Here is a 21,296-nt window from a genome sequence, read left to right as displayed (position 1 = left end):
CGACCACTATAATCCGGACCATTTCAAGGCGAGAGTGAATGGCACTTACTGGGCAGATATGTAGCATCCTAGACTGTATCTAACTTAACACCAGGTGCGATTGCGGTTAAATAAAAATTCGTCATTTTTTTAAAAGGGCTTTTCGGCTGGGTTTGCGTACATAAAGCTGTACTTACCTAGATCAAAACGTCATTTGAACTGAAGACTTGGTTGTAGGGCGTATGCCTTTGCTTTTTTCTGCAAAAGGATTAAATTGAACAAAAAAAAATATCTGGCGTTCTATGGAATACTGAGTTGCAAAGTTGTACCTACAGTTTTCCTCATCAAGCCTACAACAAAACCTCTGTATTCTGATCTCGCAACTCCAATATGCGTTATTAAAGTCATATCGCAAGATCAAATGCATACCTCCTTGTCTGCGGTTGATAAAATTTAACGAGCACGCCTTAAAGAGCTTATTCATCTGTCCAACTCTGATGTCATTTAGTCAAGATTGCAGGCAATTCGTCGTGGACATTTATACTTGACCTTTTGCTAACTATACTGAGCACCACCATGGCAGAACTATTTTAACACGTATTCTTTGAGTGACATAGTTCAGAATAGAAAATGAAGAGTTAAATTAAATTAGCTTTAAAAACTAATGTATTTGTAGGCGTTCCTAATTTGTCAGTTCCTGCACTATAAAGTTCTGTAAGCTAGACTTAAATTACGATATTAGTGGACTAGTTTCCTTTTTAATTTGTTGTTACTACGACACAATTTTAGACACGCTATGCTCCACCCACGCACTCCTAAACGGACGAAACGCCTGTATTGATTGTAATAGCAACAATTCTCGCAGCGATGTTTTAGTGGTTAGTTTTCCATCAGGCTTGGTGCGTATAGTTTTCTTTTATGGTGTAATAAATCGTTTAATGATATTGTTCACAGCTGGAGGAAATAAAATCGAAGGAGCGGGTGATAATACAGCTGAGGAGAGAAGCGGCGCGGGCGACGACTCTCCAGAATGAACAGGTACTTACCTACTTTTAAATATAGTTTAGTTCTTACTTTAGTACTTATACAACCTTATTGACATAGTACGAGTATTATTATGGCACTTTTATAAATCAAGAAGTTAAATATAAAACTGACTCACAGGAAGGATAAAATTTTCCACAATGGCTACAATTTTCCATTTTGTACTGGTTTTGTAATTGCAATAATAATATGTAACAACAAAACAACTGTTTTTGTTCTTGCATAATGGACAACAGCTTAAACTGCTATTATGTAGAAATAGTAGTAATATTACCCAATTTATTACGAAGATTGATTACTAAAGAATGACGAATAAAACAGACGCATGTGCAATATACCTACTCACCTCACGCCCGTATTCACAAACGATGCTTGCATAAATGAAGCAGCAAATCGAACGCATAGAGTTGAATAGAGCTTTGTGATTGGTTCGTGTGTCACCCTGTGCGTCCACGGTGTCGACTGACTTGTTGTTTGACTGTGCCTACATCCGAAACTATCCGAAACTTTTGAATCGGTTACGGTTACGTTTTTATTTCGGATATCCGAAAATTTCGGTTACGGTTACGAATATCCATAACATCCCTGGTCCACGCGCACTGTGAGACCTCATAGTAATGCTTGTGAATACGGGCGTCACTGTCACACGTTACCCAACAATTTCACAATTTCACACCTCTGGTTTTACGATGCGTTGACATTTAGGAGTTTCGTCACCTTTTATGGCCACCAGAGTGCAGTGCAGCTGCACTAGGTCTTCGCACTTTGGAGACGTGTTATTAGATAACAGTTGTATAAGGATGCGGCCATTATGGCCTGTGGGCTGAGTGCGAGCTTACATTAAACGCGCTCAATAGTAAGCGCGTTTAAAAAATGTATGAAGATTTTATTTTTTGAAAGTTTCCCGCTAGGGGCGCTGTACAATCCGTTATACATTTAATGTAATTTTTTGAAGCGCTCCCTAGTGAGCGCGTTTGAAAAAAACTCACACTAAGCCCTCTGAATGCTTCGAAGCTACTTAATGGATAGTTGGATTTTTCAAACAATGACTGGCAACTAGTGGTGACTGAGTTTGTTCCAGCGTTTCTTCTCAGCACTTGCCATATTTTATGTTTGTCTCGAAGCGCTGGTAGGGCCCAAAAGTTAAGGTATAATTTTGATTTTTAATTTTAAATCTATCCGACATCATTCTGTCGTTAAAAATATCAAGACAAATAAATAAACTGTATTGGAACTTTTTGGTTACATGAAAAAGTTGTGTTTATCTGCTTTTAGAATATTAAATGTTGGTGATGACGATGTTTATATGTATCTCTACAAATAAAAACACCGCAAATAAAAGCTTTTAGATAAACATGGCTGAAATGATGATGAGTTATACTCGTATTGTACCTGATTGTTTGGAATGTAATACGCCACAAGTTCGGGGTTTTAACACAGGTACACATGAAGTATTTTAACATAAACTATTTCCTTGGTTGGTGTGAGAGTATGCCTAATGTGCCACAGCAGTGTAGATGCATCCTTATTTTGATGGACCCACACGATGAGTTTATTTTTAAAGACGCCGAGTGCATGGCAGACTTAGCGTTATAGAAGGAAGCAGAACAGTTAGTAGTAAAAAATCATGCAGAGTCACAACATTAATTAGCAATTAATAAAGAAAAAGTGAAAGTAGTTATAGGGTGTGCTTTGGTTGCAAAAAAAGTTAATAATAATCAAAATTACTTTTAATATCTCAACAAGATCAATGAACCCATCCTAGTTCACCGATAGACATAGCATTAGCTAAATTACTCAGCTACACACGTAAACACTTAGCTAAACTAAAACATCATAACTTCCTTTAATGCTAGCAGTTAAAGAATACAATTCTATTTAATGCTTAAGAATGCCATAATTTCGGAGGAAATGCACGCAAATAATTTGTGGTGCGATCAGCCGGCGAGCCGAGCGTGCGAAAACGCCCGCGGTGGTTGACTCTCGTCCGCTACTTAGGATGCGTTTAGTTCTAAACATAGGGCTGTAATTTCTCTTTTTCCTAGTGATAAACATCTAATACATTCTATTGAATATGATTAAAATAGTTATGATTCAAGATATTCTGCTGAAATTATAGAGACCTCTTTCGTTGACAGTAAGCTGGTACTAGCATCTTATATCTCACAGCTCATCATTGTATCTTTCCCATCATTTACATTCACTTTAGGCCTGGTTCAGACGGAGCGATAATCGCTCGATTGCTGGAAGTTCTCGTACATTTTTAGGTATATCAAAACTGGAACCGCACGGTTGCCGTTTCAGTGCCTCGCCCAATGGGAACCGCTTAGAAATCGTGCGTGTCTGGACCTGGCCTAAGCCTTCCTCTGCAGGACAGAACTGCTAAGAACCGATCCATGTTAGCTTTCATCTGATAGGTCTCTACATTCCAAATCAGTTCGTATATCCATTGACGAGGTGTTGGCGATGCTACGTCTATTGCTATTTCAATCTGCAAACATTCTAGGCTATGCCTACCCAACTGGTCACTAATATTACATAGTAACTACATAATTATCATGATAGAGCAACGAAGACATGGCGCATTTTCTTAAACTTTACAAAATACATATAGATTTTACTTTACGATGACGTTATAACGTCTGTTATAACTTCTATAGAAGTGCAACAGGAGCCCACAAATTGACCATCCAACACGATAAATTGTAGAATACACTTTCGTTTTATCAGTTTTTTTTTTGGTGATGTGAAACACTCGTAGGAAGCTTTCTAAAAGCTGTGTCATAGGGCTATAATGGCTTCTCTACATATACACATCTACTTTAAGTAAGTTAACTAATGCGTTGTATGTATATTTTTACTAGCGTTAAAATCTGTTGATAGACGCGAAGGCTAAATATGACAAGTGTGATCGTAATCATTTTGCATGTTACGCAGCCCTGGCACTTAGGGAAATTATACTTACTTATCTTATTATGGCTCTTATGTGTATAACAACAGGGACTACATTCACCGTAGACGGCGGAAGAATGTATGAAATTTCCGAAAGTGATTACCCTTCCTTGGCCGAATTTAATTTTCTTTGCAATTTTAAGCACAGGTGAGAGTTAGGTGCCCGTGCGTAATTAGGGTCGAACTTTTTGGGATTCGAGGACACCGTACGTCATTTTTGGAATATTAAGTACTTTGTGGTTTCTTTTATGTAATATTATTAGGTCAGCATGCTGCTTTGAAGGTTTGATTAAGCCTAGGCGCAGACCACCGACTTTTAGTTGGCAGATGGTTGGGCCCGATTCTAATTTGTATGAAGAATCAACCAACGATGGCAACAATGGGCGACGGTAATCACTTACCATCAGGTGATCTGGCTCGTTTGCCTCCTGTCACATAAAAAAAAAAAAATTGGCCGATACCAAATCGGTGTAATGTGCGCACTTTCATATGTGTCCATACTGATTACTTAACATCCCGACCCAACTATAGGCCAACTAAAAGTCGGTGGTCTGCGCCTAGGCTAATAGTATCAACTTGGTTCCTTGTTAAGGATTCCTGAATACAGTCTTCGGTGAGGATGATGAGAGTCTACAATGTTAGTTATATGCTAGAGCTTTTGGTGAGACAAACAGATAGGGGATAGATAGATAGTTGATAGGGGATAGGATCCCAAATTACTTTTTGTGTGTAACAAAAAGATAGAAAGGAACTTTGAATCGGAAGAATGAACCATTATTAAGAGTGGTAGTGTGGCTCATTTTATTAGCCGTACAGATCAGACCACAATTTTCTTTTCATTTATCCATTTCCAATTCGATAAAATCTACGTTATTACGTATTGGAATGACAAATAAATCGATTTGCAAATCCGCAATCGTCATAAAGTCCGCTCTGACAAAGGTAACTGAAATGCCTGCGATAACCTATGGATTGTTTCAACAGAGCTGTAACTCAGATAATGAGCATGGTTGCAGAACGAGTCACAATGGAAAAATTTAGGTACAGATGACCCACGCTGAACTGTCCCACCAAACTCAATGACAGGGGGGTGCTACCATCGTTCAACTACGAGTATATGGTTTCCAACATGGCAAAAATCGGAACCAGCGATCCGGTATTAACGGCGGCGCCCCGCTGTCAATGTCATGGATAGGACAGTTCAGAGTATTGGAATTATACCCCAGTGTTTCCACAACGTTTTGTTGACATTCCAAACGAACGCTGGCTGGCTGGAGATTCCTCAAACTTTTTTCAACTTTTGAATTTTCCGATTGGATTTTATCATCATAATCATTTCTTTGATTTCCGTAATGACCTTAGGTAGCGGCCTGCAATCAGTGCCTTCCTGATACCTTTATGAGGTCTTCGGTTCACCTTGTGGGTGGACGTCCACTCCAGAACCTTGCTGTGCCCCATTGACCGTCAGTTCTGCGTACTATTTTATTACCTCTATTAGATTTTATAAACATTGTATTGATAGCTCGTAATTTTTGTGTCTACTTAGTTGTACTGGTCTTATCCCAGCTCATGACTTAGGTACTTGACTTATAGGTACATCTTTTATTTCACATTAATTACTTATTTATCATCTAGTTTTATACTTCTACAAAGAGTGCTATGAACCTTCTGTGTAGAGACTTATTGTATTTCTAACCACAGCCCAGTACGGCTATCTCAATCAGTTTGCATTAATCTCTCTATTCGCAAAGCCTTTGGTATTGTTTGAACGCCTATTATAATGTTTAAATATGATTTGTAACAACTTTTGGATTGGGTTCATTCAATTAAAACAATAGACGGTATTGAGGCTAATCAAAATTTTAAAGGTTAGCCCCTTTTTGGTGCTCAGTATATTTGCAGAAATAAATGAGTTTTATGAAGCTTTCGTTTCAGCAAAAGTATGCCGATTTTATAAAGTAGTTCACTCGTGTCAGTAAAACTTACTATCATAACAGTGCGCAAGTGTTTTACAGTATGTATGAGTTTAGGAATTATTGGTTTTAAAATGGAGCAGGTAAATAATAAATTGGCGAAGTTATGACACACAAAACAAATAAAATTGAAATATTACCACTAATTGGTTTACTTTCTGCGCGATAATGCCACTCAATTGCACTAAATTTTAAATAGGAGAGCAACGTCAGTACCTCTAGCACGAAAAACTTTCGACTTCGAATCGTTTACGGTGGTTTGCGTATTCGAATCGCCATCAAAAGATTTAGTATGCAAACTTAAACAGCGCCCCTGCAAACGTGACGTAAAGTGAACACTTAGTTCATAAAATTAGTTTCGTGTCGTCGAGATAGTCACGTTATCGTTGAATTCGAAGGCTGGATATCGAATTTTGTCGAATACGCAAACGATTCGAAGACGAAAGTTTTTCGTGCTATTAGTACTGAACACGACATGGGACCGTTTAATTGTTCTGTTAAGAGCGCTTATTGCATCTCAAGTTAAACGGTCGTTTCGTTTTACGATACTATTAATGCTTTTGCGGGTGAATTGCACAGGGTTGCCAGTTCTGAAATCTTAGCCCGCTCACTTACTTTCTGAAACGACATATTTCTATGTTTTTTATTCGACTCTACCGAAAAAACTCTCTGAGACTCATTAATAAACGTCGCTTTAAGACCCGTGTCTTAGTACTTTAACTCTCTGAGTGTTGTTAGAGATTTCATTAGTTTGGTATAGTTAGGAACCTTTAAAAGTAATAAAACTGGAGTGCCACAGGGCAGTGCCATTGGTCCGATTTTGTATATGATTGATGTGTGATGTGGCGAAATGGGTTAAACTATATGATTGAGTAGAAATAAATCATGTGGCAGTGTCGACCTCTGAAAGTTACACAGCAAAGATGAAACAGGACAAAAAGATGAGCCATTTCGCGATCAAAAGGTTGAAAATATAATCAGGTCTATTTGGAGTATTGAAAAGTTTGTTCTTAAATAATATTCTTGGCATCCCTGTTCGCACGCAAGACAACAAAGTTGAGCCGATTCTGCGAAGCATCGCGATAAAAACCTTATTCTGATTTATCTTCTCAGGTTTTAAAGCCTTTTTGTGATTCCATAATTGGCTGTTAATTTTTAGTGTGTGAAATCCCGTTCAATAAGAAGTACCTACCAATACTTCAAAATCTTTCTTATATTTACAGCTTACAAAGCGTTTTTGTGTAAAATATTTTTTTGATTTTTGGCGTTAATAATTCATCAAATTTCAATATGCAAAAACAATGCAGGTAGGATGCAGGTAGGTATGTACTATGTGCCCAACGACTGAAATAATTAGTGTATACTTTCCTCTCTCAAATAAGACAAATGTCGCACTCGCGGCGACTTTAAATATTTTGCATGTTTGACCAAGCGAAAGGTGAAGTTTCGCGCATATAAAATATTTGTGATGAAAACAATCTCGGAAAGGCGCAAACCCGGCAAGTGCGTGTGAAAAGTGCGCGTACGCAGCTCCCACTCGCCTCTGCGGTCGACGCAATATCAATATCGGTAGGCTATATCGGATTCTGGGTGACGTCACCACAGCTAGACCCTGTGATTTTGCCAAGATATCATCAATTTGCTTGGGGAAGCTCAGTCAGTGGTTAAAAAATCCTGCCAAAGGAAAGTTGTAGTTTTAAAACCAGGCGATTTTATTAACTTTTAAATCATTTTTAAGATATATTATTCACCATAAATCCAAAATTCTCAATAAGTAAGCATGAGTAATGTTTTACGCATTGTTCAAAAAGGTACTTACGTATAGCCTAAATTACCCATCGAAGAAAAGGTGAAAGGTGAAGATGAATCCTTGAATGTCGTCTTTGCAAAATTAGTGTAAGACGCAACTCTGCTTGATGGACTGACAACCTCAAGAAGATGCCTAGTAGAGGTTGCGTGAAAAAGCGGGAAATCTAGCTTAGTGACGTTCATTGGACTTACCATAGGCTAAAAGAGGATTATCAGGGGCTAAGATGATAATATCATCATTTATTTTCTTGGTAAAAGGGTATAAGCAAGAAGTGTTTATTTTAGTTTTGTTTCGTTATCTGATAATATCTGATTGTAGGTTATCAAAATATACATTAGATTATATTCTGTAATCATCTAGGAGAGTGTGGTACATGTAGGCAATTTGGAGTGTGTTTCAGTAAAACAGTGTTTTCATTCATGACTGTTGGTTGGTGGAACTGAAAAGTAATGTAGAGTCAGCAACTTTCCGCATATCAATTCCCACGCCTACGCATTCACACCTAAATTACCCACTGTCAAATTGCATATTGTTTCACTCAACTCACATTTCCGTTATAGAAAAACCGTATACAGTTCAAGTGTAATCCACACTTTCGTGAGAACGCCGTCGAAGGGCTTTACGTAGGCCACCCGCACTCAATCTCAGCTCAAGGGTTAAATATAATGCTTTACAATATTAAAAACGATGCGGGATAGTGATAAAAAATGGTGATTATGTCTGGGACCGGTGCGCGGCGCGCGACGCGGTTAGAGAGCGCAGACCGACCTAAGCGTCCGTAGAGCGCGCACGCGCGGCGCCATATTGGAATCTTCAACCGTCAATCTGACATCTTGCGTTCCGATTTCAAATTAACGTTCCGCGACACCGCGTGTGGATGACTTTATAGTGTTCAAACATTCTGTGTTAGTGCTTATTATAATAATTTACCAATAACTCTGTGACTGTGGGCCGACCGTAGAGTCGTGATCTGACGTTCGATTCAGTGGGACTTTGTATTTCGGATTTACTTTCTATCGTCGTAAGTACCAGCTTTATTGTTTTATTTACCACTCATTACGTGTAAAATCAGCGCAAAATAGAGAAAGTACATTCGTTTCGTGCAGTAGAATACTTGTAGAGACAATAAACGCTTTAATTAGACACTTAATCAAAATAATGAGACGCAATTTCAGATATTTTTAATTTAAATGAATTTTATCTGACACAATTTTAACCAGTTGGTGGAATAATAATAATAATTGGTCTGGTACCTACTTACTGCGTTGCATGTAACTAATTATTTTAAGCTTGCATATGTAATGTATCGACGTTAATAATAATAATTATACCAGTCACGTGAGTTATCGATATCCATTACAGGAAAAAAGAGTAATTATAATGAGGAATAACCCGTCATATTCGTCAGGAAACCGCACACCGGGGATATCGTATAGTAACGGTATAATTCACTTTATAAGCTCTAGCGGACTTGATTCCCATGCCTCCGGAGTTCGGACGTAAAAGGAGATTAATCTTTTTTTTCACAACCAGCTTAAGAATTGTAAAAAGGTTTTACACAAAATTAAAAAAGAGGTTCATTTATAATTTAATCACCTCTACTACGAGTAGATGTGCTGTTATAATCTACGTAGCTTTGTTATTCTTTGTTTGATTATTTTGTGCACCTTCAGGGCTAGGCTCGTATTATGATTACCGTGTGGCACGAATGTTCATGTTGAACACAATATGAAAATTATAGACTAAAGTCAGACATCATTATTCGTGTTTAAAAGGCTACGACAAGATAATAAGTTTCACTTTATTCAATTTAGAAAATTAGCTACGGATATAATGAAAACAGTATAAACAAGAATGTGTTCCCATAATACCGTTGTTATTACACCTATTGATGGTAAAATATCAACTGTTATCATTTCATTCTCGGAACCATTTTTATAATAACGGAACCAATTAGTTATAATCATTGTTTACATTATTAAAATCGAATAAAACCCATAACGTACATTACTTTTGACTATAGTAATGAGTTTTCGTTGCCAACTATAGAGTATCTAGTTGGTCATCTTCCATCACCTTAAAAAAACCTAATTGCAAAACTAGCAAAAAATTAGAGCAAACGTTTTGTAATCAACCTTTATAAAATCACCTGTCCGCACCGCCAAAAACGTGGGAAAAATTAATTTATGCAAAAAAATACTTGAGCATGAATGGCCTACTCTCTGGGGTAGAGTTCAACACTCCAAGTAAACGGATTATGCTTGCTTGTCATTTGTATGTTTTCGGTTTTACGCGATTGCTTCAGAAAAGAGGCTCCTTTTCATTAGGATTGTCCACTTTCTTGTCGCATTTCCACTGAAGAAGTTGATACTGAAGTAATATTTTTATTTTATTTTCTTTCTGTTTCCCTTTTCTTATCGTTTGCTGCCTATCGTTTGTTAAAACTAAGCGAACAAATTCCATCCGTTTTCATTGTTGTTGCTAAAGGTGCTGTCCCCACCATGGACCTATAAAAAAAGTCGGACGGATTCTCATCAACAAAATACTGTGACATTAGGATACACCAGCTTGCCTGTACGTACATGCCGGCACGCACACATTCACACCCTGACGCACCACTTCGAGTGCAAACTTCACACAGTTGACACATTTAGGCGGCGAAAAAACAACACGAATACGACATGTCTTGTCTGATGAAATTGTGTAAAAACCGTTGTGTTCGAACAAACAAAAATTAAGGAATCACATTTCACAGGTAAAATAATAATCCAATGACTTATTTCCCGACATTAAAATATTGAAATTAATTGAAATCAAACGTCATTCACTCGAAAAAATAATACGTCAAAGACCAGTGTTCTCAGTTATTTACGTGGGAAAATTACCCGAAATATGGGAAATTAATAATAATTTTAGGACTTTTTAGTTATTTATTACGCATACTATAGAAATAAAATAATTTATCGTAATAGTTTTGTTTTAATGGGATATATTTTCATAGGCAGATTTGATCCTTCCCAAAAATGTGGAACTGCGAAATTCAAATTTTCTTACATTGATTGCAAGTCAGTGTCAGGTTGTATGTTAAAATCTATCAGAGATAAAAATAATTATATTGATGATGCATAAGATTATGATTATAATGTACACAAGATTCGTAATTTGTAACTGCGTGAATCATTTTTGATCAACATTATGCTTGACTTGCAAACAATGTAAGAAAATTTGAACAATGAAAATTTCGCGCCTACCTCAACGCATTTACCTTTCATCCTTTTCAAATTCTGTCTACATTTCCAAGTGAGGAGGTTAGGAACAGAAAGTGACATTTACACTTTTTAATTATATGAATAAATTAAGAAAATAAATATTTTTGTTGAACTTTATGTGTTTTGTTTTTTTTTTGTTTTTAATATTATGGGTTAATAAGACATAGATTACAAGGTATTAAAAGTTTTCATGTATGTTTTAAAATTTAGTTAAACATAGACATAGATTACAAGGTATTAAAAGTTTTCATGTATGTTTTAAAATTTAGTTAAACATAGACATAGATTACAAGGTATTAAAAGTCACTCTGTCTGTCAGTGTTTTGTTTGACAACTGACAGGACAGACAGCGCCATCAAGGAGCGCCGCACCACAAAAGTAAAAAAAAATGTTGCCTCCATATAATAAGGTTATTCGATTAAACATATCGATTCGACCTGTCGTCATAATTTATTTTGGGCAAATCGTTATTTTTTAAGAAATAATGTACCCGTTTTGATCCGACCTTAAAAGCCTCAGAAATATTTACAAAGGAAATGACACTTTTTGATTATTATGTACAAATCACTATTGAGATTGAATTAAAATGTAACTTTTTGTTTCAAAAGTAGTAGTTCAAGTTGATTTTTCTATGAAATTAAGCACCTTCAGAACCAATGTCTTGCAGATAATGATAGAATTTATCCTTCCAAGTAAGAAAAAAAACATAAAAAAAAATGAAGCTGATACGTAAATGTCACCTTTTGTTCCTAACCTCCTCAAGTAACATCTGCCGATCTATGTTTTTCTTAAAATAAATGGGTAAAATGTTTTGGCTAACATGGCATCCCTAAATTCACTCACACAATAGACAAACGCCAAAATTTTGCGTCACAGTTTTGTTGTAGCGCGAGTTCCGTCCGCCTTTTTTTATAGGTCCATGGTCCCCACAATGTTTACAACTTCCAAGTGACATATGTACCACCTTCTTGTTGTCTATAAGTAAGTACTATTGCTGGTTAATGTTAACAACCGTAACACCTTTGGGAGAAACCGTACATTAACGCTTAAAAGGTTTGACGTTTCAAGATAACTACGCGAATGCGTTTCACTTTCGAAGCGGCACAGTATCGCTAAATTTCTTTGCATAATAGCTGACTTAGTTGGCTAATCGTTTAGATCTTCATAAGTGGTCTTGTTTCTACCCCATTAAAGTTATGTTTAATTACCTGCAATGCCTCATCAGTTTAAGTCTCTTCTTCTACACCTCTTCACTTTATGTTCACATAAAAAGCATCTACAAGGTTAAATTATGATCAATTCCTTTAATGGCCATAACAAACAAATGCACCGGTGCCTCTTCGCTCCAATAGTGAGATTCCAGTTTAATAAATGATCATACAGTCGGGCGGTCGCTGAGGAACTTTCTACTAAGAACAAGCCGCCGTATTCGCCTCTGCTTTTGATAATCCGGCCTTTCATATACGCGTGCTATAACCACAGCCATAACTCCATACAACAGCGAGATTTATAGGCCATAACTTTGACACTAAGAACGTAGACGGATTGTTGTTCCCAGACTTTTGAATACCACGGATTTGTGTGCAAGTTCTCACCTAATGTTAGAAATTTTCCAAACATGGAAAGTTAAAATTGAACCGTGCAATAAATAATTCATGAAACCTAAATTACGTTGACATTTATGAACTTATATCATCTAAAACATCATAATGATTGCGTATGTAAATACGAATTTGGAAATCATTACAGTAACTTTCTCTATTATTAAAAGAAAACTTGAACATTGAGATTGAAAGTTGTATTAAGATAATCATCATCTTGATGGACGTGATGGATTGTATATTTACCAATACATTTGAATTACAACAATGCATTGTTCGATACGATGGAGCGTGTGTTGTTGAATCAATTAAAATTTCCTTCGATGTCAATGAAGACAGAATTAAAATGTATGAGTGTATTAATTTTGAAAGAAGTACCAAATTCACATGTTACTGAAGAGCCGCCGATAAAACTGAGATAACATGCACTCCAGATACTGAGAGCCATGATAAGCTATGTACATATAATATTACGGTAAAGATAAAAATGCACTATCTAATTATAGGTGATAATTAAATTTTAATGAGATAATTATTCAACGTAATTCAGAAGTCTGCGTCAATGCTCCAGATTCAACGGGTCTTTTCCTGCAGACCCGCGCAATTAACTGCAGAGAAATCATTCTGAAATTCACTAAACGGAATAAGGATTTAATTAGACAATAAGTGGGTCACCATATGCAGCGGAAAAAACTAATCATTAGACGTAGCATCGACTGGTTCATAAGATTAATAAGCCACATGATTACGAGTACGGGTAGCGATAAATTCAACTATCGTAGACCTCTCTGTAGCTTTTGGGACGCTATAAATCAGCTATGATTTGCGATAACGACACAGAAGTGGACGTCTGCCACAATAGTGAGGTGAGGCATTGAGATCCATTCACCGTTCGCTCTTCGGCTGACGTGTGACCTCGCGGATTGTAGTCGCAGCCGCGGAAACACGGGCGATGCCATCAAACGCTGTTATTGTTCCATCGTCCCGCTAATTGTTTATTTGTTTACTTCGGCGGTTTGTGAATGAGCCCGCCGTTGTGTGATGACTCGCATTGTTCGGATTCTGGCTCGCTGTACTGTCATTTGTTTGCTAGTAGTAATTATTGCCCGCATCCAGGCTCTTCCCGCGACCTTTACCAGATCGTCGGTCCACCTAGTAGGAGGCCTGCCCACGCTACGTCTTCCAGCCCGTGGTCGCCACTCGAGAACTTTCCTGCCCCAACGGCCATCGTCTCTACGAGCTATGTGCCCCGCCCACTGCCACTTGATTTTAGCAATTCTGGGCAGCGCAGGACCGTTCATTGTGGAAAACCTTGGGGGAGGCCTTTGTCCAGCAGTGGACGTCATTTGGCTGAAAAGAAGAAGAAGTAATTATTGATAACCTCTGTATCAATTAACAATATTAGTTCAATTCCTAAATTAAGAAGTCAGTAATTTACAACTCTACATTTATGTTTTTTGTTTCAGTCAGTAGTATTTAAGTACTTGCAATGAAGTACATCGTGTTTTGTCTTTCCCTCCAATCCGACTATAACACTTTAAAGTTAGAGGATTTAAATCGCAATTACCTACTCCAGTTTAGGCAATCTGTACCTGTTGGTATTATCCTTAGATGATTCACATATTCCAACCAATTTAGCGGATATGTAAACAGAATCTTCGAAACAACCAGACTGTTGGTCTGTGTTACTTTCGTTCGTTTTAGCGAGCGAGTTCTCCGTGTCAGTGGTAACAGTAAAACCAGTACCGGATCTGATACAGGTCCGATTGCCATTGAAATCAATGAGATGGGGCACATCTCTGATGCCGTTAACTCAACTCTGGCCTCTCTAGAGACCACACTAAGCAGTATTATTCCAAAAGCAAAGTTGGGAATTCAGATATAGGAGAAAATTGTCTAGTTTGAAAAATATTTATTTAGTTACCTACAGTGTAAATGTTCTTATAACTCAATCGGTTTGAAAGAATTAGAGGAGAGGGGAGCCTAATCTGTGGATGTACTAGACGCGCCTGATGATGATGTGATATTAGAAGATACTGCGACCGTCATCAATTCTTTTTTTAGTGATAAGAGTGTGGGAGATATTATTGGAGTAGTAAAAAAGCTTAATGCAATTAAAGTCACAGAGTCTAAACCAAATCTTAAAAGAAATCAGCGCAAGATATCTCCGGTTACATTTCCTACCATACATTCCCATAAAATTAAAGTTGTATTGTTAAAAGTGCCTTATAATTAATTTTATAAACAATCGATACAATACACCGTTTTAACACCACCTTTATTAAAAATGTTCCTAATAGGAACATCAATTAAACGTTTTGAATTATGTGAAAATGTGAAAATTGGACATAATTTCAAAGGACAATGACCAAAAGTGGTCCAAATGTCCACCACAAATGAGACATATATTGGCTTATAGTCCATTAAATAGAGATTAACTTTCAGTATAGGACGAAAAAAAAATAAGCTGTCAGTAAAAAGTTATGATCGTATGAAAAATTCTAGCAGTTTACGCGCTAATCTCAGGAACTACTGGTCCGATTTGAAAAATTATTTTTGTTATGGATAGCCCATTTATTAAGGATGGTTTTAGGTTATATAACATCACCCTACAACCAATTGGGGCGGAGCAGCGACCACCCGACCATAATTCCAATATTGTTGTCTTTCTTCTGAGCTTATTTTTTTTTCTTTTAGCCAGAATCTAACATGGCACACTAAGCGACATGACATAACATGCATAGATTAATCCAAAATGTGCGAAAGATAGAATGATATCAAGACATTTTTCGGATGAAAAGGTAAAAAACATGACTTTTCATTCAGTCATAACTTTTTACTGACAGCATATTTTTGATTGCGGTTTGGTTATAATGAATCAGTATTTAGTAGACTATTTTACTACATAAGTCTCGTTAGTGGTGGACATTTGGACCACACTCCATACATATTTGGTCATTGTCCTTTATGTTCCAATTAGTACAAATCCCGTCTGCATAGTTGTATAACGTGTTCAGTAACACATGCTTAACGTTTCGAATTCGGATTCGACTCAGTTCAATTGATCGAATTGAAGAGTTTTTGCGGTTTTTGTATCGCGCATCCCGCTAATGACACAATCGAATGATTCGTTCTAGATCATAATATTAAATCGATCGTTCGTTGCCAGCATCGAATTTTTATGTGCTGTTCGAAACACACCTCGTTCATTGTAATAAGGTTTGAAATTATATGCGTGGGTCTTAAACGGCATTTAACATCTGAGTCGTTTTTATGCTCTGTTATTATTACATCGCTTTTGGGTTACAGTTTGATATCTTCATGATTGTCATTATGTAACTTCTTAGCCTCTAGCTACCCTTTATTTGGACATGTAATTATTAAATGTATGACAAATCCGTGGGAAGATTCTAATTTCTTTTTAACTACATTATCATTCCATAATTCTGGGTTGGTCAAATCCTTCATTTAGCTCTGATAAATTAGAAAGAGCATGCCCCTGTAGTGGAGACTAAATGACCAGATAAAGGTAAATTAAACAAATTTTGCCTATAGTAATGATCACTTCATAAACAACTTTCAATTTGGGTAATTGCTTTAACCCTCGCATTCTGAAATCAAATTACGGTTCAATCGAATTACAATTAACTTCAATGGTAATAATTTATTTGTGCAGTTACTTTGTTACGAGTAGATGCCGTATCACACGAACAGTTTGTGAATTGATTTTTGGTGCGTTTCGTTGTGCATTGCGTGATTCTATAGCTGGGGTCTATCACCTTGGTTCGATCGATACTGTAGAAATCGAATTCATTGTAGTGTTTTATTTGTATTCTGCATGGATAGATATCGATATTCTCGAAATTTGAAAAGCTACTGATTTTGCTGCCGGAGCGCAGGACCGGTCTTTGTGGAAATCCTTGGGGGAGGCCTTTGTCCAGCAGTGGACGTCTTTCGGCTGAAACGAACAAACGAACTTATAGCCAACCGTTCAAAGATATAATGGTTCCATCATCATATTCGCAATCCGTCAATCGGAAAAGTATGTAATTATAACACAGTTTTCAAATCCGAGTGTTCCCAACTGAAGTAATCGAAAATCTATCGATAGTGTGGCAGCTCTTTGCAACCAATTACGTATACCAGCTGATACCAATTTGTTCGCGTTATTTTAGCACCTGTTTCACGCCCGGACGGATGATTTTCATATAATTTGCTTGTATTTGGGCTAATCTATTAATGTTTTCATAATATTTTGTTTCCATTCAAATCAAAACAAATCATTTATTTGTTAATCTTGTTTGTTTATAAATCTATGCTTGCTTACACTATCTACTACTGTTTGTACTACAACTTTAGGCGGCCACAATGGCTTAAACATGCCTTAATCATTATACGCCTCAATCTTAATTTGAGTCTTCTTCATCATCATCATCATCATCATCATCGGGTCATTTAGTCTCCACTGCAGGACCATGACCCTCTCTAATTTACCAGAGGCAAATGGAGGATTTGGCATATACTCCCCACCCTCGCTAGACGGGTTGGGGAGGCAATTGAACAATTTGAGTCTAATATTAATAAAATGTGTAGGTACAGTCGACAGCACATCAAGCTATACATTTTCGTTGTAAACTCGCCCCTATCGCAACTACGTAAGATACCGCAGTGTTTACGTTGACGTGCTGTCGACCGTACATATTATAAGGTCACCTCCAAAAGACTGATTAAATTTTAATAGGGCATCTAATTATATTAGAAAAATTGGACCCTAGTATTAAAACCAAAAAAAAATAGGCTAGTTTCTGTTTTTACTTTTCCTAACAAACTAAATGTAATATTTTTATTTTTAAACCCTCTGTCATTTTCACATTATTTACATAAGCTGCTGGATGTGACGTCCTTGTACACGGATGCACTGTCTGGCACGATCGATGCCATGCCTCCGGACCTCACTGAGCACTTCGGGTTCTCTCGAAATAACATTAAAAAATCTCGAAAACTAGCTTTCTAAAAATATGGTTGTATTATCTAAAACGAATTAATTTAAGATTTTTTATTTGTCCCTTAAATATCGTCTGTCTTTTGGAGGTGACCTTATATTTATGCAAGACAAGGCAGGTATTTTGAAGTTTATGAAAGAATTGTAAATTATATTGGTTATTATATCTGTACAATCCGTTTAATGCATGCTAATTAGAACTGTTTAAATTGCCTATTGCAATACCATACTATGCAAAACAACAAATTCTTAAATATTTATGAATATTGGGAATAAATAACTCTATAACTGCATAATGTTACCTAACTGCAGTGCGTGGCTTGTGTTACGACACTTCGATTCCATTCGGCAGTTTAATGATGCGCAGGAGTCGGTAGAACCTGCCTTTTACCACTCACTATTGGTTTATGTGAAGTGAATGAACCTGTAAGAAGCCCAGCTCTATTCCTACAATCACTTCGACTAAAATTAGTGTAAATAGCTCGTAACAAATCTGATGAGTCTCATCGTATGTTGGTTCCCGCTGAAAACCAGCTTCTCGACATGGCGTTTGTTATGGTCGCGAACATTCCTGAGCGGGCGCCTCTTCAGCATAGCTTCTAGGTTTATATTTACTGTACTTCTTTACAATATGCTGAATAAAGTATTCTGATTCTTATTCTAAACTTTGTTTCATGTCACTGGGTCGTCTGTATTACAAAAATTATGAAAATTATTTAATTTTTTTATGTAATCATTTCATTATCAACAGGTCATTTTTTGTAAGTAATCATTTAAAATTGGTAACAAATAACTAATGGTCCTTCATATTCGTACACGAAAAAATTTCTGATTCGAAATTTTATTGCGAATGTTCACGTTTTTTTGTATTAATGAATCATTCGGTAGTTGTCAACGTGAGCAAAAGCAAAATACCGACATACTTTCACTTGCGTTTTTGTAAAATACAATTTACAGAGAGTACGAATTTAAAGAACTCCAAAAATACCTATAATGTAATATGTTTTCAAGTTCATTTGAAGAAAACGTAGATATTCAGATGACTAAGTTTCTTGCGCTGCTTTTTCTCAGCGCCCATTTACTCATATTTTCCCGAAAGGTTATAGACTAGTAAACTGTGACGTGTAAAAGCGCTTTTTAAAAGCCTATTTACAGAAAATAAATTTCTTTTATTGCTATTATTCTCGTGTGATCGGGAAATTCGGATCGTAACAGCGTTAAAGCGTGGCATATCGCGCCGCGTAACTGTTACGGTACGTTTCACGTGATATTATTTGGAGCAGTCACAGGTGTTACATTTCACAGCGTCTTGATTTCATGTTCCTTACGGTTTTCTATATCGGAACTGAATACGCTCAAGTCTTAGACCTGTTATGAAACGTCTTGTAGAACAAATTGTCTATTAACCACATTATTATCTGCTATGATTAATATAGCATATAGCTGCTATGTTTCATATAGCATTGCATAATTAAAGATACCAGCTGTTTCCAGAAAGGTCAGACCTTTTCTTTTTATGGTAGTACAGTGATTACTCAACTCCTGGCTTTTTTATTTGAAGAGAAATTTCGCGTCATCGGCCATTATGAGGTTTATGTTTGCCGGCGCTAATTCTGCTTCATTAACATGCACCACGAGCGATCTATAATACGTAGGAAAGTTGACTTCCCTTACCATTACGTTGGTCACTGGTCACCCATTGTGTGCGTTTGCCATGTGTGACCAAGCGTTACAGAGAAAACTGCTTCCTACTGAATCTTTGTAGTAATCGCTGAGTGGTTGATTGTTGGTTCCGCTCATTACCGCAGGGTTGTCAATGGTTATCGATACATCAAACGAAATACTTAATACGAATTATGTTAAAATACAAAGTAGAGCTGTCGGATGTAAGACTGTTGCAGATCAACGACTGTTAAAACTTTAAAAGAACCTGTGACAACTTGGAATGGAACACATTAAAGCTGAAATATCACTGGCGACTACACTGATTTGTGAAATTCATTAAAGAAATTAAAGAATAATTGGCGAATATCATTAAATAACTATAAAACACTTGCGTTATTCTCGACATGTGTCAAGTGTCAACCCTATCAAAGAAAATGTGTTGTCAATCACAGATTTAACGGAGTGATATTTTGTGGTTGACTGCGGTTGCTTTCCTAATACACTTTACCGAAATTTGTGCACGCGAGAATTGCCAATTAGCTTGCGTTGTGCCTAAGCAAATTGATATTACTTCCTTTTACGATCCGGTTGCGGTGAGGCATACTCATGAGTGGCCGATTTCACTGTAGCACTGATGTTACAGTCAGCTTCAAATAGTTCGTGACACCCAGTGGCCCAAAAGTTGACAACACAACCTTATTCCAATTGTTTCAAAGATGAGTTGCGAACTTTTTTGGCTACTTTGGGTAGCACGAATTATTTGAGGCTGACTATACTTACAGAAGACAGATCAAGAGAAGATCAATCATGTACCTAGTGGTAATAGGCCTATGGGATATTTTTCAATAAAAATAATATAGAGTCTGGTGTGCTGTTGATTGAATGCGTTATCAACTCATAACTTTGAAAACAGCAATTTTCCTGTGGAAATTCGGAACGCATAGAACTGGCAGTTTTTAGTAATCATGGTCTTTTTGGTTTTCATCCCATTCAAATTAAAATATTGCAAACTTTTCACTCACAAGTTAAAGTAGATCCTTACATAAGGCTAATCTAATTAGGTAGGTAGTTTTAATGGCAGTTGCTTTTTCATCATTTTCATTTCATTTCACTTTTCATGCTTCCATTTCTTTTTTACGATGTATTATACGTATGCCACGATTTGTAAAATGAAATAAATCAAAACAAAAGGCCAACCATGTAAAGTTTAACTTTATTTATGTATCTTTCGCACTGAACTGGGCAGGTATGTGTGTTAACAGTCATTCTCTTGGAAAACACAATCAATGCGGTTTCATTAACTACGTACTTAACCTGGAATCGGCAAGTGATTGGTCATCCGATGAATTTGCATAGATTAGTTTCAATTTGTAGGACATCTTTTGTACTGTTCTCACCGCTCTTCTGAATGGTGTCTCTTTAATATATTGCTTACTTTTGAATCTGTTTGGCCACATTCTTGTTTTATCAGAGACTAGCGACCCGCCCCGGCTTTGCATGGGTGCTAAGTATCCATATAAACCTTGAACTCTATCTATTAAAAAAACTGCATCAAAATCCGTTGCGTAGGACAGACAGCACAGCGACTTTGTTTTAATGTAATGAAATGTGACATGCAATTTCTGAGGCGGTGTTTTTTGTTTCTTTATTTTATTTATTATGTTTCTAATGCAATATTTTTAATGTTTACTAAACTAGCAAGCTTACTAGTGCGTGAAATAAAGTTTAATTTACAATTTCGTCAAGATTTAGTATCCTTAATATTGTATTTACGATTTGACCCTAACTGCAATTGGGCTGTGCAATAATGTAACAAAAAATCGAAACTAAAATGTAACTAGTTTTAGGACCAGTTGTGTTTCATTTCATTTATTTATTTATTCCAATCCATTATAAGATAGTCAACAAATACAAGAAGTTACTAGTAATAAGCACTTGATTGGTATTACAAAAGTAAGTTACATAAAGTATCGTCTTGGGAATGTAACGAGACTCCATTAT

The 21,296-nt window shown here is 36.6% G+C and overlaps 1 protein-coding gene across 6 annotated transcripts in view; it reads left to right on the top strand.

Moving 5' to 3' along the window:
* Nucleotides 1-21,296, top strand: part of LOC135076336 (cingulin) — a 183,671-nt gene that overhangs the window by 15,899 nt on the left and 146,476 nt on the right. For 5 of the 6 annotated variants that reach the window (XM_063970826.1, XM_063970822.1, XM_063970821.1 and 2 more), the window contains exon 4: nucleotides 934-1,017. In XM_063970826.1, the coding sequence (XP_063826896.1) occupies nucleotides 934-1,017 (84 nt within the window). Of the gene's footprint in view, nucleotides 1-933; nucleotides 1,018-8,531; nucleotides 8,780-21,296 lie in introns of those variants that run through there. The other variant, XM_063970825.1, reaches the window with a different exon arrangement.

This window comes from Ostrinia nubilalis, chromosome 11, assembly GCF_963855985.1.
Source record: "Ostrinia nubilalis chromosome 11, ilOstNubi1.1, whole genome shotgun sequence".
Lineage (NCBI taxonomy): Eukaryota > Metazoa > Arthropoda > Insecta > Lepidoptera > Crambidae > Ostrinia > Ostrinia nubilalis.
Note: the sequence above shows the minus strand (reverse complement) of the source record. Positions and strands in the feature narration are given on the sequence as shown.